At 50.3% G+C, this 13,275-nt stretch overlaps 1 protein-coding gene across 18 annotated transcripts in view; it reads left to right on the top strand.

The window, feature by feature from the left end:
- The first annotated feature begins 809 nt into the window (after positions 1 to 809).
- LOC148650089 (SWI/SNF-related matrix-associated actin-dependent regulator of chromatin subfamily A member 4) overlaps positions 810 to 13,275 on the top strand; it is a 36,382-nt gene continuing 23,916 nt past the window's right edge. For 4 of the 18 annotated variants that reach the window (XM_088603538.1, XM_088603537.1, XM_088603531.1 and 1 more), the window contains exons 1-8: positions 814 to 1,070; positions 4,828 to 5,091; positions 6,971 to 7,103; positions 9,212 to 9,595; positions 10,568 to 10,669; positions 11,143 to 11,401; positions 12,364 to 12,490; positions 12,999 to 13,172. In XM_088603538.1, coding sequence (XP_088459664.1) covers positions 4,870 to 5,091; positions 6,971 to 7,103; positions 9,212 to 9,595; positions 10,568 to 10,669; positions 11,143 to 11,401; positions 12,364 to 12,490; positions 12,999 to 13,172 — 1,401 coding nt within the window. In that variant the 5' untranslated portion in view covers positions 814 to 1,070; positions 4,828 to 4,869. Of the gene's footprint in view, positions 1,071 to 4,827; positions 5,092 to 6,970; positions 7,104 to 9,211; positions 9,596 to 10,567; positions 10,670 to 11,142; positions 11,402 to 12,363; positions 12,491 to 12,998; positions 13,173 to 13,275 lie in introns of all 18 variants that reach the window. The other 14 variants (XM_088603536.1, XM_088603534.1, XM_088603543.1 and 11 more) reach the window with 7 other exon arrangements.

The raw sequence follows: 13,275 nt of genomic DNA, 5'->3' as shown, positions 1-13,275 counted from the left end.
GGTCCTTGCTAGAATTCCCATAAGGCTTGTCCAGGATGGTGGTCGAGCCGTGCTGCCAGGGCCAGAAGACACCTGCTGCTCTGCCCGTCCTCCCTCATCGAATCAGCGCCGGCGTGCTCAGTGCGTCCAGGCCGTCCCGGAAACGGCTTCAGGGGTTCGGGCCTGCGCGCCGTCGCGGAGATAGGCAGCGTCGGCCGCGGGCCGGGCGTCGGGCTCCGCGGTTCCGCCGGGATGGACGTGCCGCCGGTCCCTGAGGAGGGCGAGGTCTTCGACTCCACTCCTGGGCTTCCTGGAGTCTGAGCGCTGGGGCTCCATCCCGCGACCCAGCGGCAGTCTCATCTTCCGTTTCTCGAGAACCTGGTGTCTTCTGGGTTTTTTTCCCAAACTAATTAGTCATTTAAAAAAAAAGATATCTTCTGACCCAAGCGGGATTTTGCTTGACCCTTCATTCTCACTTTTTAACAGATGATAAAACTTAGGGAGAGGAAAAACTAGTTTCCAGGGACCACTTTAAACATGTTGCCAAGGTACCTTTCGGAACATACGAATATAGGAGACTCTGGGGAAATGCACGATTACTGCGTAAAAACGCTTAGCGACCAAACTATTTACGCTCTCGGTGCGATTTCTGAATCCACTCTGGTGCTAGAGTACGGGTGAAAGGAGGTAATTTGGTAAACGACAGTGTACTGCTCTTCAGGTGCAAGACGTGAGCGAGTCGCGTACGCGCACTCGGCGCTGTTTGAGAGCAACCCCATCCCCCCACCTCGTCCAACACGTCCGGCTGAGCCGCACCGGCCGGCCTCTTTGCCGCGGCGCATTCCGCCTGCAGTGCTGCCGGCACTGCGCCTGCGCTCGGACAAGCCGGCCGGGTTTTAGAAAAAACAAAACAGAGAGAGAGAGAGAAGGAGGGGGGGGCGCTAACGCTCAGACTCTATGGTTGGTGTGGCTGGAGAAATACAGTCAGGCGACAGAGAGAGGGAGGGGGGTGCAGCCAGCAGGGAGCTCTTTGTTTCCGCAGAAAGCGAGGGGGAAGACGCGGCGGTGAGACCTGCATTTGCCCTGAGCTGGTAAGCGCCCCTCGATTATTGCTCCGTTGAGTCTCTACGTGGCCTTTTCACGAAAACGGGTCCTATTTTTTGCTTTTTTTCCCCTTCGTTCATTTGTTTGCCGGTCTGGAGCTTTTCCTTCTTTCCTTTTCCTCCTCCTCCTTCCCCTGCGCTCGGCTCGTCAGCTGAAAGATGTTTCTCCTTGGTCCGTGTGCTTGTGAGCCACCGCTCAGCTCGAATGAATGAAATTATTTTATGGGGGAAATACAGACCGGGAAGGGTACGGGAGGCCGGGCGGATCAATACACTTAAAAAAAAACGTTTTGCCTTTTTTCGCTGCTGGGATTTCTGAAAACATCAACTTAAAATATATATCCAGCGTAGGCTAAGCGAGAGAAACCAGCATGGCCGGCTGGTAGCTCTTTGTCTCCCGATTTTCACCCTTTGTATCCAGCTGAACGAAATTGCAGTTTTTATTCGAAAAATGAAGAATTTAAATACCCCCTTCTCACACGGCCAAGTTCAGAGAGACATTTTTTTCCTCCATAATAAAAGCGTCTGATAATGATGTATAGGCGTTACTGTGTTTCTTTTTACAATGAGAACAAGCTTTTGTGAGGTAGGTTAATATTGACTTTTTCCGATGCTGAAATAATTTAAATGTATTTATTCTATTACTGTACTCATCGCACCTAAACACGAATAAACGCCTTTTCAAAGCCGCCAGACTCTACTATGGCTGTTTAGACGTTTTTTTTCCTTTCCTTGTTGATGTTGGTAATGTTGAGACTGCCTGTTTTGTTATTGGACAGACATTTTGTGTTTATTCCAAATTATCATAACGTGTTTAGGATAGAAGATACAGAAGAAATATTTAAATGTATATCTCCCCAATCGGTTATAAGTATCAGGTACGTTTTATCTTTAGGAAATGTCATTTGTATACTTTGAAAATGATTGTATCTGTCCCACCAGTTCAACTCGAGTTTTCAAATTGAAGGATTCTTTAGGATTTGAAGCCTGTGCATCTGAGGGGTTAAAGGCCTCAGAATTAACATTTTACTTAACAAATCAACAACACAGACGTTATTTAAAAGTTGTAATAGCCCCGTCGCACTCTACCTTTCTTGTAAAAGGTTGTAGGATGGTATTTTAATTTTTCCCCATTTTAGCTCTCAGTAAACTTCCCTGTCGCCAATCCTGTCCTGTCTGCAGTCGGTGTATGAACCATTCTTAAAGGTTTACAGCTACCAGGGTGTGTAAAAGTAAAGTGTTTAATTGAGAATTTTCTATCATTTGGAGAGCTTTTGTAAGCTTTTGAGTCCACATGAAACTCTCTAGCAGCGTTAGGTTGTGTAGGTAAATTTGGGGTGCTTTTATCAATGAATATTTGGGGGGTCCTTTAGGGTTGCAGCCTCCAGCTACACAAAAAAGTGCTTTTGTAGGGGGGGCTGTAGCCATGGGTTCAGGGAACTCTAATCTGGGTTGTCAAAGGAAAATATGTATGTTCTGTTTTCCTTACTTACGCCACAACAGCGGTTTTAAACCAAACTCTTCTTTTCTCAGAGAAAGTGTGCCGGCCCGTTGCGCAAGGTTTTGGGTTCCCTTCCACTTTTCTGTATTATGCACAACCCCAGTCCTCTCCGTGCCCACCCCTTGTGTTGTTGTGACCTCCATGTGTAAGTGTTTTATTTGCAGAAAATGGAGTTTTCTCCAAGGGCTTGTTGTAAGTGTGTGATGGACTGGTGTCCCATCCAGGGTGAATCGTTCCTTGCGACTGTTGCTTGCAAGGATAGTCTCTGGGTCTCGCTGCAACCTTGGGCTGGATGGATAGTTTTCCCGCTGCCAATCTGAAGAGGACTCAACAGGAAAATGGCAGTGAGACCACCTCATCAGGATGCGTTTGTGCTAAAATGCTGGATTGTCACAGTGTCTTTCACTTTCAAATGATCGTGCCCGTCAAGATCAACAAGATGCGCTGATTTACTGAGTCAAGAGTTGCTCGAGTTGGGTCATTCACATTCTTTTTGTGAATCGGATTAAGATATCCAATTCTGTCTCGTAAACAGAAGGGAACTCTGAACGTGTAGCGCTGCTCTCTGCACAAAAGGTGCAGCATATTCACATCTTCACCAGTTTGCAGTTTGACCTGTCGGTCTGATGGAGAGCCCAGACATCTGTTTCTGACTGATGAGTCTGTATCAAAGTTCTAGTATTCAATGCAAGAGTTCTTCTGGAAAAAGGGACCCGACCGTGTCGAGAGGCAGTGACACCCACATATGGAAAACTTTCTGAAAGCTTGTTGTTTGATATTTACTTACAACCACTAAGTCCATATGTGGATATATAGGGGCAGTACTTTGTATCGACGCAGAGCAATATGTGGATTCACAGTGGTAGGGCTTTATCTGCAAGCCCTTCTGGAGTGGGTAGATGATAGCACAGTCTAGACAGACAGCTGTGGCAGGTCCTGTACCTGTTGATGAAGTTGCAGATGTAGTATATAGGCTCTCCTGCGAAAAGCTTTTTCAGTGTTGATTGTTTATGAGAAGGGGTCGGGCAGTATATTAGCTATGTGGATCATGCCAATTCTCTGGAGCCCTGTTCTGTAGTGGAGCACCTTGCACTGGGGAGCTTGCTAGGTGTCGGTGTCTGTTTTTCTTGATGAACCAAAATCTAAAGAGTGACAGGCCATGATCGTTCGGGACCGCTGAGTCTTCTGTGCTTGCTTGGCTCCTCTTGATTCATTTAACAGCAGGGGGAAATTCGTTTCAGTTTTGTGTTGGAGTGCTATTGTTACTTATGCTTTTATCTCTTAAAACGCTGAGTGGCAAATGTAATGATCCAGTTTCAGCACTGCCCTGATCCAGCTGGGGTTGTAACCTTCTAAATGTGAGCAGCTGCTCCTCCGCTCGGTGTGGGAATGTCTGTTCTTCCTGCCCTGATCACTTCGGCGCTGTTTAGACGGGGCCAAGAGAGAGCAGGCAGAGGAGCTGCTTCTTAAAAGCGCTGGATGCTGAAGTTGTTCTGGAACCGTATGCTTGAAGGCGGGCATTTTGAGCAGACTCGAGCAAACTAAGAGTCTAGACAAGCAGATCAGTGAATGCGCTGCAGTCCGTGTGGAAGCAGATCAGATTACTTTATTAGCCCTATAAAATTTCTTGCATTAGGAATTTCTTTTCGCATACCTCAGCTTGCTCTCCATGAGACACACAGACAGGGAGAGAAGCAGGGGTCAGAGCGCAGGGTCAGCCATTTATATGGTGCCCCTGGAGCAGCTGGGGTTAAGGGCCTTGCTCTGCCGGCTGCGGGATTTGAACCGGCAACCTTCCAGCCACAGGCGCAGATCCTTAGCCACGGAGCCACCGCTCCGCAGTGAATGCGCCACTCTGCGTGAGACAGGACTTGCACACGGAGCTGGTTACAGATATGACGTCTCCTCCCTCTGCAATCTAGACATCGCAAGACAGCAGACCGCTCTTCCATTGTGGTGGCGTTGGCCCTCGCCTAGAGAGGGGCGCTGTGTGTGCTCGGAGCCCGCGAGGTGACCAGGATCAAATCCCAGCAGGGGCAAGAAAGCTGTACTCATCTTACTCCCAGCCATGTCGCAAAACCTGCTGGAGGGGTTCCTGACACCAGCCTGATCTCCAGCTCCTCAATGAGAAAGACTGGCCTCCTTTCATTTGAGACCTTTCTTATTGTGTGTTTTTGCATTAGTCTTGCCTGCTTGGGGCTGGGCACTGACTATCTCTCTCATGCATGCTCTTTTTTCTTGCAGGACGGTGCTCACTGGTTTCCCCACTAGCTGCATCAGGCGAAGATGTCGACCCCGGACCCCCCTATGGGTGGGACCCCCAGGCCAGGACCCTCCCCTGGCCCGGGACCCTCCCCTGGCGCCATGCTGGGCCCCAGTCCCGGGCCATCTCCGGGCTCTGCTCACAGCATGATGGGACCCAGCCCAGGACCCCCATCTTCTGGGCACCCCTTGCCCCCACAGGGACCTTCGGGGTACCCTCAGGATAACATGCACCAAATGCACAAGGTAAGGGGAGCACTGAGGGTCAGGCAGTGTGTCTGCAGCAGGGCTGTCCAGTGCCGGTCCTGGAGGGTCAGTGTGTCTGCAGCAGGGCTGTCCGGTGCCGGTCCTGGAGGGTCAGTGTGTCTGCAGCAGGGCTGTCCAGTGCCGGTCCTGGAAGGTCAGTGTGTCTGCAGCAGGGCTGTCCAGTCCCGGTCCTGGAGGGTCAGTGTGTCTGCAGCAGGGCTGTCCAGTGCCGGTCCTGGAGGGTCAGTGTGTCTGCAGCAGGGCTGTCCAGTGCCGGTCCTGGAGGGTCAGTGTGTCTGCAGCAGGGCTGTCCAGTGCCGGTCCTGCAGGGTCAGTGTGTCTGCAGCAGGGCTGTCCAGTGCCGGTCCTGCAGGGTCAGTGTGTCTGCAGCAGGGCTGTCCAGTGCCGGTCCTGGAGGGTCAGTGTGTCTGCAGCAGGGCTGTCCAGTGCCGGTCCTGGAGGGTCAGTGTGTCTGCAGCAGGGCTGTCCAGTGCCGGTCCTGGAGGGTCAGTGTGTCTGCAGCAGGGCTGTCCAGTGCCGGTCCTGGAGGGTCAGGCAGTGTGTCTGCAGCAGGGCTATCTTGTCATTAACTGTTAAAATCAGCACATCTGTGGCTCAGTGAGATTGATTTCTTAGTTCCTCCCAGTTCTACAGTAGTGGTATTTTAAAGAGATGTCGAAAATCTGCTGGATAAGAGTTGGAACCTCCTGATTCAGAGAAATCACTGTCAGAGCTTTAAAATTCCAAAGAGGCAGATGCTTAAACCTGTTTGCTTTACAAAGTCTGATGAGCAACGCAATATGTTAAATAGCTGAAAAGGATGGTCTATCCTTAGACAGCATTATTTTTTTTTTAAATATATTCCTGTTTTTTTCATGCCAATGATGTGAAAAGGGCATTGAACTAGAAGGCGATTGTTGATCTCCACATACGTTATGACAGAAAAGATTAATCCCCTTAGACAATAGTAAACCTTTCTCCGTGAATCAGGAGAGTTTTTTTTTTGAGGTTTTTTATTTTATAGAGGAGCATCTCACAGCATGTCTGCTTTTTTTGCCCTGTTATTTTAGATTTGGCCTTTACTGTGCCTGTGATTGTACAGCGATCCGTTGTCTGTGCTTTTGGTCGAGGTTTGTCAGCTTCCAGCAGAGGAGGCCTATTTAATGGCCTCTTGGGCATTTCGATTAACTTCTGGACAGGTTGTCCTGGAAATCAGCTTTGAAATAATGCCTGGTGCTGAAATTCAGGTTGGACTCAAGAGAGACCCATGACCTTAAACAGCAGGCCTATGGGAAGGAGATTCAGAGACTTGCATTTTGCATACATTTGATTTTTTTTTTTTGCCGATTTGTGACTGTTTGCCTGTCCGGGTATTTAACTGGAGTAATTCTGATGTAGTATCTTGCTCAATGGTACAGCAGCACCGTCTCACCCGGGATTTGAACCCACAACCTCCCAATGACATGAGTGGTGGGAAAAATGAAGGCGTGATGTGGTGTTATTACCATGCATTTCTGCACTGTTTTTGCAACATCCCCCAGCTGGAAGAACCTGGAATAAAGGGAAGTGTCTGCCCTGGGAAACCACCTTGTTTTCCATCCAGTGGAAGAGTGTTAGCTGTTCGGGAGGGAGCGACAGATAGGAAAGGAAACGAACAAGGAAAGGATTGCTGGGCTGGGTTTGGTTTGCTGTTCCTTGATTCTTGAAGCTGCCCCTTCATTCTTGGCCCTGCCATTAGCCGGGGAAGTTTAGACGTCATGTGCTCTCAGTGCTGCAGCCCTGACCAAGAATAAGCACCTTTCTGATTATTGGGACATGGCCACACTGGAACTCCTTTAAGTGAGATCTCTCCCTCATCTGCGCCCTTGGTATCCTGCAGCCCATGGACCCCATGCATGAGAAAGGCATGCCCGACGACCCCCGTTACGGGCAGATGAAGGGGATGGGCATGAGACCGGGGGGGCACAGCGGCATGGGCCCGCCCCCGAGCCCCATGGACCAGCATTCACAAGGTAGGTGCTTCATTATCGTTTTCTGAGCGGGGGTTCCCAGTCCACACCTGCAAACGTGCCTCTTAGCAAAGACAAGCCCCCTTCTTCCTATCCTATCCCGGTCTGGGCCAGGGCGATGGGCTTTCTCCTAGCGGCGCCAACAGAACCAGCTCCTCCAATCAGCGCCAGCGCTGCTGCCGAGCTCACATGCCCCATGGGAAGCTGGCCGTGCCACAGGGGGCAGGTCATTCATGCAGCCGAGAAGCTGTCGTACAGCTGTAAGGAGCTAAAAGCCACTTCTAAAGTGGGGAAACTGCAAGCCACAGAATAGTGATGTGCACATTAGTATTCTCAAGTAAGAAGCGTCTCTGGGTTCAGCTCCAGACCTGGGGCGTTACCTGCATTTATATGCTCTCCCCAGGTTCGTGTGGGTCTCCACCCACTGTCCACAGCCATGTTGCTGGGTTAATAATCTCCAGGTAAATCTGGCCCTGGTGTGAGTGAGCGTGTGTGCCCCGTGATGGACTGGCGTCCCATCCAGGGTGTAGCCTGCCTTGTGCCTGTTGTGCTCTGAGATAGCCTCCAGCTCCCCTGTGACCCTGAATTGGAATTGGAATTGGAAGTGGTTAAAAAGGATGAATGAGAAGTGTCCCTGTTAGACAGCAAATTTTACTATTGGAAAGGCCTTGGCATTCTGCTGTTGTATGTAAAGATGTTCACTTGGATAGTAAAAACCTGTTATAGGGGCTTTTAATTTAATCTACAGCTCGTGGCTTCTTGTCCTCTGCTGGCTCTGCTGTGTTTGCTGGAAACAGCAGGCTGGCTGTGCTTCCTGTTTTGAGAAACACAAGGCTGAGCAGGTGCACGACGAGCACCAGCCCCGGGGGCAGGGAGGGAGGGGGAGCATGTCTGTCGCGCCGTGCAGAGCTGTTTCAGCAGAGCGCGTCTCTCATCGTGCCGTCTGTGGGCAGACCATACCCCTGTTGCGTGCAGCCTAGATCTCTTCCATATCGGCCCCGTGTAGCCCCTCCCCTCCTCCGCGTGTGCCCTAAGGAAAGGGTAAAAAATAGCATCCTAGCATCACCTACAGAATTCTTTAAAATGGGTGCTGTTTTCGCTAGCTGTGGGATTGTTTTCATACTTTACCTGATCTGGATATAGTATTATAGTCTGCAGGGGCCAAGGTCCAGTGCAAGTCTATTGCTGATAAATTTGGGAGAGTGAAATTGCTGGTGGGGGGCGATTGGAGAATTTTTTATTTCCATCAGTGCCTAATGAATTTACTACTTCAAAGCAAAAATCCCCTTTTTTTTCCTTGCCAATGATCGCAAAACAAGCTTTTTATTATTTCCACTTGGGAGCATTATTATAGAAGGCTGTGTCCTGCTTGGGTATATCCGGGTGGATCGTGACTTTTTTTTGTATGGTTTAATTAATGGGGGCGCATGTCCTGCAGCTCTAGCAGCAGCTGCTCACTTCTGTCGCCCCTGCTCTTAGTGGTCCGCTCGCTGTGGAGACTGGGTTTATCTGCACTGTGGGCCCTCAGGAGCGAATAACAAAGACGTGATTTTACATAAATGCAGGGCTCCCCCCTCTGAACGCCACGGCATCGCAGTGACCCAGCTGGGGATTTCCTAGTGTTTTCGGTGCTGAGTTCATATTTTTTCTTCGCAATCTCATCCTATCTTGTTCTCTAACCACTGGTGCCTGAGGGGTGTCTCGCTGATCTGGTGTGGACCTGCTATTGGCTCTTATTCCATTTCTGTTTCCTGTCCTGTACTCTGCTGGCATGAAACTCAAGAAGGACTGAGGAAAGAACCAAAAATGTTTTGGTGCTTTTAAACTTAGACAACTAAATACTGTCATCATCATCATAATCATCACCATAGGCCCGCTGTTGAGCCAGAAAACGCTGAACATATGATTACTTTGCCCATCTGCTTTAACTCAAAGTCTTCTGTCGTTTTGTCCGTTCTCTGTCTGATGTCTCCTGACCCAAAGTCCTATTGTCCCTGTGAGGACCTGCCCGCCGATCTCTCGAGAGTTACTGCCTCGTTCAGGACGGCTTCTCAGATGTGCTCGGCCAATCTGGGGCGCCGCTCTTACCCTCGATGATGCCCTCTTCACAGGTTACCCCTCCCCGCTGGGTGGATCGGAGCATGCGCCCAGCCCCGTCCCCGCCAACGGCCCTCCCTCGGGGCCCCTCATGCCCCAAGGCCCTGGTGGGGTGCCCATAGACGGAGGGGATCCCCAGGTGCTGGGCCAGCAGAACCGGGGCGGGCCGACGCCCTTTAACCAGAACCAGCTGCACCAGCTGCGCGCTCAGATCATGGCCTATAAGATGCTGGCGCGGGGGCAGCCCCTCCCGGACCACCTGCAGATGGCCGTGCAAGGGAAGAGGCCCATGCCCGGGATGCAGCAGCAGATGCCAAGCCTACCTCCGCCTTCCGGACCGGGGGCAGGACCCAGCTCAGGACCCGGCCCGGCTCCCTCCAACTACAACAGACCTCACGGTAAAAAAGAAGAGCTCTGCCAGTTCACCTTCCCCCACAATGCATGTGCAGCAAGCCGTCGTAACCGCGTTCAGCAGGATGCTTGACTTGAAAATTAGTGTGTGCGTGCATTCGATCAGCTGAAAAGTCTTGATTACAGTGCTTTTGGAGGGGCGGGTCATACATATTTCATTTACTGTGCTTTCTGTATTTTATGCGGTATTTGCATGGCGGTCTCTGGGAGGCCTGCTGGGTGAATGCTGCATGTTGACATCTGCAGTCTCTCAGCCCAGCACGGCCCTGGCTTTATACATTGTAGTGAAGCAAGCCTGCAGTGCCGCGTGGCCCGCTTCACTGTGGCGCTGATGAACACCCTCGTCTGCAGGAGTCTGGCACTGAGGCTGGAGGGGGGAGGGGGGGAAGGGGGGACTGTGTCAGTGTGCATTAGCTGCATGGGCAGAATTGAATTCCACGCCGAACAGGAGAAAGTAGAAGCAGTGTTTCGCCTGTTAAGCTTTCTTATTCTTGAGGATCTGGGGAAGAGGTTTGATATCTTTTTTTCTTTTTTTGCCCCACTGACCATTCTGTCGGTGTCCTTTTAATGGGATTTCAGGACTCCTTCTCCTGAAAAACACCCAAAGCCAAGATTGTCTTTAAATCTGGATCACGCCCTCCCTGCCTTCTCCCAATGATAGACTGTTTAGATCCTCTCCATTCACTTACAGATTTCAGATCTCCTTTTATTTGGACACTCTTTCTCTCCTGCTCTGTCCTCTGTTCTCCTGTACTTTATATCCCTGCTCCCTTCCTCTCCTCTCTCGCTCCCTCCTACCTGAAATAGGCTCAATGTTTTTCTCGTACTGTGCAGCGTGGAATTAACCTCTGCTGGGTCCTGACTCTTAACTGGCTGTTTTGTGGGCTCGGGTTATTGAATCAGTGAGAAGGTACGACACAGAGCAGTCTTTGAACACAAATCCACTCGTGTGCTTCCAGCAGGTATGGGGGGTCCGAACATGCTTCCTCCAGGGCCCACGGGTGTCCCTCCAGGTATGCAGGGACAGCCCCCCAACGGACCCCCAAAAACCTGGCCTGAAGGTGAGGAGGCGCAGATCTTCCAGTTTGTGCTGCTGCTGGGGGGAGGGTTAAAAGTGTAAATGTGTTAAGTTTCTGACGGGAGTCACATGTCCTTGTGGGGGGGAGTTTTACAATTTAACTTCGAATAAACTATAATAGAATGAGCAGTGAAAACAGACTGCAAAGAAAACTAGTAGAGGTTAAAATCCTTGTTTTTTTCTAATTTTCTAGTAGAGGAATTAACATCTATTTCCTAATTGATCTGGAGTTTTATGCAGAAGCAGTCTGGACTGTTTTTAGATAATCCTCTGTTGGAAGCGTAGAATTTTTTGATGTAACTGATGATTTCTAAGGTTTCTGTAGTAATTTGCCAATATTTGCGTTCAGGGTTTCAGATTTTTTTAATTGCCTTTGAGTGTCTTGATAAAGAAGCTGGGGGCCGGGTTCGAGCACAGAGCTGTCCCCCAGTTCCCCTGTCCTTCCTGCCGCCGCAGGGCCCATGGTGAACGCGGCCGCCCCCTCCAGCGCGCCCCAGAAGCTCATCCCCCCGCAGCCCACGGGACGCCCCTCGCCCGCGCCCCCGTCCGTGCCCCCCGCGGCCTCGCCCGTCATGCCCCCCCAGACCCAGTCCCCGGGCCAGCCCGCCCAGCCCGCGCCCATGGTGCAGCTGCACCAGAAGCAGAACCGCATCACGCCCATCCAGAAGCCGCGCGGCCTGGACCCCGTGGAGATCCTGCAGGAGCGCGAGTACAGGTGTGTCTCCGTACTGCCGGCCCGGTATCGCAGAGCAGCTGCACGGAGGTCCCCTAAAGGCAATGCTATGTTCTCATTTCAAGGTTAAAAAGAATCGGCATTGATGAGTGCTTTTCCAACTGCAATAAAAGTCAGATGTACACAATAACTTGAAAATCCTCCAGTTTACATCACAAAATAGATGAACTTTCCAGGTATGTGTAGCACCATAATGCCATCATTGTCAGAACGAGGCAAGAAGACTTCCGGTGACGTGCTGCAGTCCTATTGCACTGTAAACAAGCAGGCTTGTGACTGCGTCTCTTTTAATCCCATAGAAATATTGCTTTCGATTTCAAGATAGTTTTGCTGACACTTATTTGTCCAAGAAGGATAGGGTGCAAAGGAACAAGTAAAGATTTATTCCGTGCTGAAAAGAAGAGATGCATTGTGCTCAGCTCACATTGGTACATGTCTGCAGTGAAATGGCTGCTGCACAACCCCTACTTATTCGCTCGTATGTCTCATTACTTCAGTCATTCCGGAGACTAGTGAGCAGGAAGGGCCGCGTCACACGGCAATTCATCGGAACTTGGGTGCGAGTTTGTGACAACCTGGTGACTTGCAGTGCTTTCTCAAAGTTCATGATTTTGTGCTTAATTCGAAAGTACATGTAAATTTTTTCTATAACGTCGATTAATTTATTTTGTTACTTTAATACTAGTATTATAGTGTATAGTCTGAGAAATTGGAACTGCAGTTCCCCTTTAAATCAGAGGGGTTAGAGTAGTTCAATTAAACCTTAACCGAACCAATATAACTGGTCTGAATCTCCACTGGATATAAGGAGTCCTGCAAACCTGTCTGAACCTGAGAACGGAACTCGTGTGCTGCCGTTTTGTAGTTTAATTAGTTTTTGCTTTTAGTTGCCTGGTATAAGGAGGAGCCGCCTGGCTGTCGCTGATCCTCTTTCCTCCTTTCAGATTGCAGGCTCGCATCGCCCATCGCATACAGGAGCTTGAGAACCTCCCAGGCTCACTAGCTGGGGACCTCCGGACCAAAGCCAATATTGAGCTCAAAGCACTGAGACTGCTCAACTTCCAGAGACAGGTGCGATAGAGACTGGGCAGTGCCCACAGATTCTGACAGGCTAGCGGCAGACCCTGGTTGTGATCTGCAGCAGTAAAGAATTGAATATTTGGCCTAAAATAATAAATTGGTTTGTTTACCCTAAGCAGACATCAGAAGGAAACGGGTATTAGTGGATCTGAAAAATAAGAATGAATTAAAAGTCCCCCTAGAGTTTTAAGGCTGAGTATAAGATATATATATATAGTTACGGGGACTTGGAAGCTTACAACTGAAAAGAATTCACCTATTCATTTTACATACTTCCTTTAACCTTTGCAAGACCCAGTAACCCCTCTTGTCTGGTGCCTAGAAGCAGCAGAGAATGAGACATTTTATTAACACACAAGAGGTTTTTCCAACAAGTCATTCCCCCTCCACCGCCCTCGTTTTGCTCACGCATCAGACATTGAAGCTTTTGAAAAGCGGAGAGCGAAGACCACGGCCTTGACATGACCTTTCTCCCCCTGCCCTTCCCATGGTCCTCTAGTTACGCCAAGAGGTGGTGGTGTGCATGCGCCGGGACACGGCCCTGGAGACGGCACTCAATGCCAAGGCCTACAAGAGGAGCAAGCGGCAGTCCCTGCGCGAGGCCCGCATCACCGAGAAGCTGGAGAAGCAGCAGAAGATCGAGCAGGAGCGCAAGCGCAGGCAGAAGCACCAGGTAACTGCCGCCACTGGGCCCCGCGGAGGCCTTGCCCAGTCCTGCTGCTTCCGCCGTCCATCTGTTTTCTAACCTCTTGGTCCAGTTCAGGGTCGAGGGGGAG

Source organism: Lepisosteus platostomus, chromosome 13, assembly GCF_059453375.1.
Source record: "Lepisosteus platostomus isolate fLepPlt1 chromosome 13, fLepPlt1.hap1, whole genome shotgun sequence".
Lineage (NCBI taxonomy): Eukaryota > Metazoa > Chordata > Actinopteri > Semionotiformes > Lepisosteidae > Lepisosteus > Lepisosteus platostomus.
This window is presented reverse-complemented; position numbering and strand designations above follow the sequence as displayed.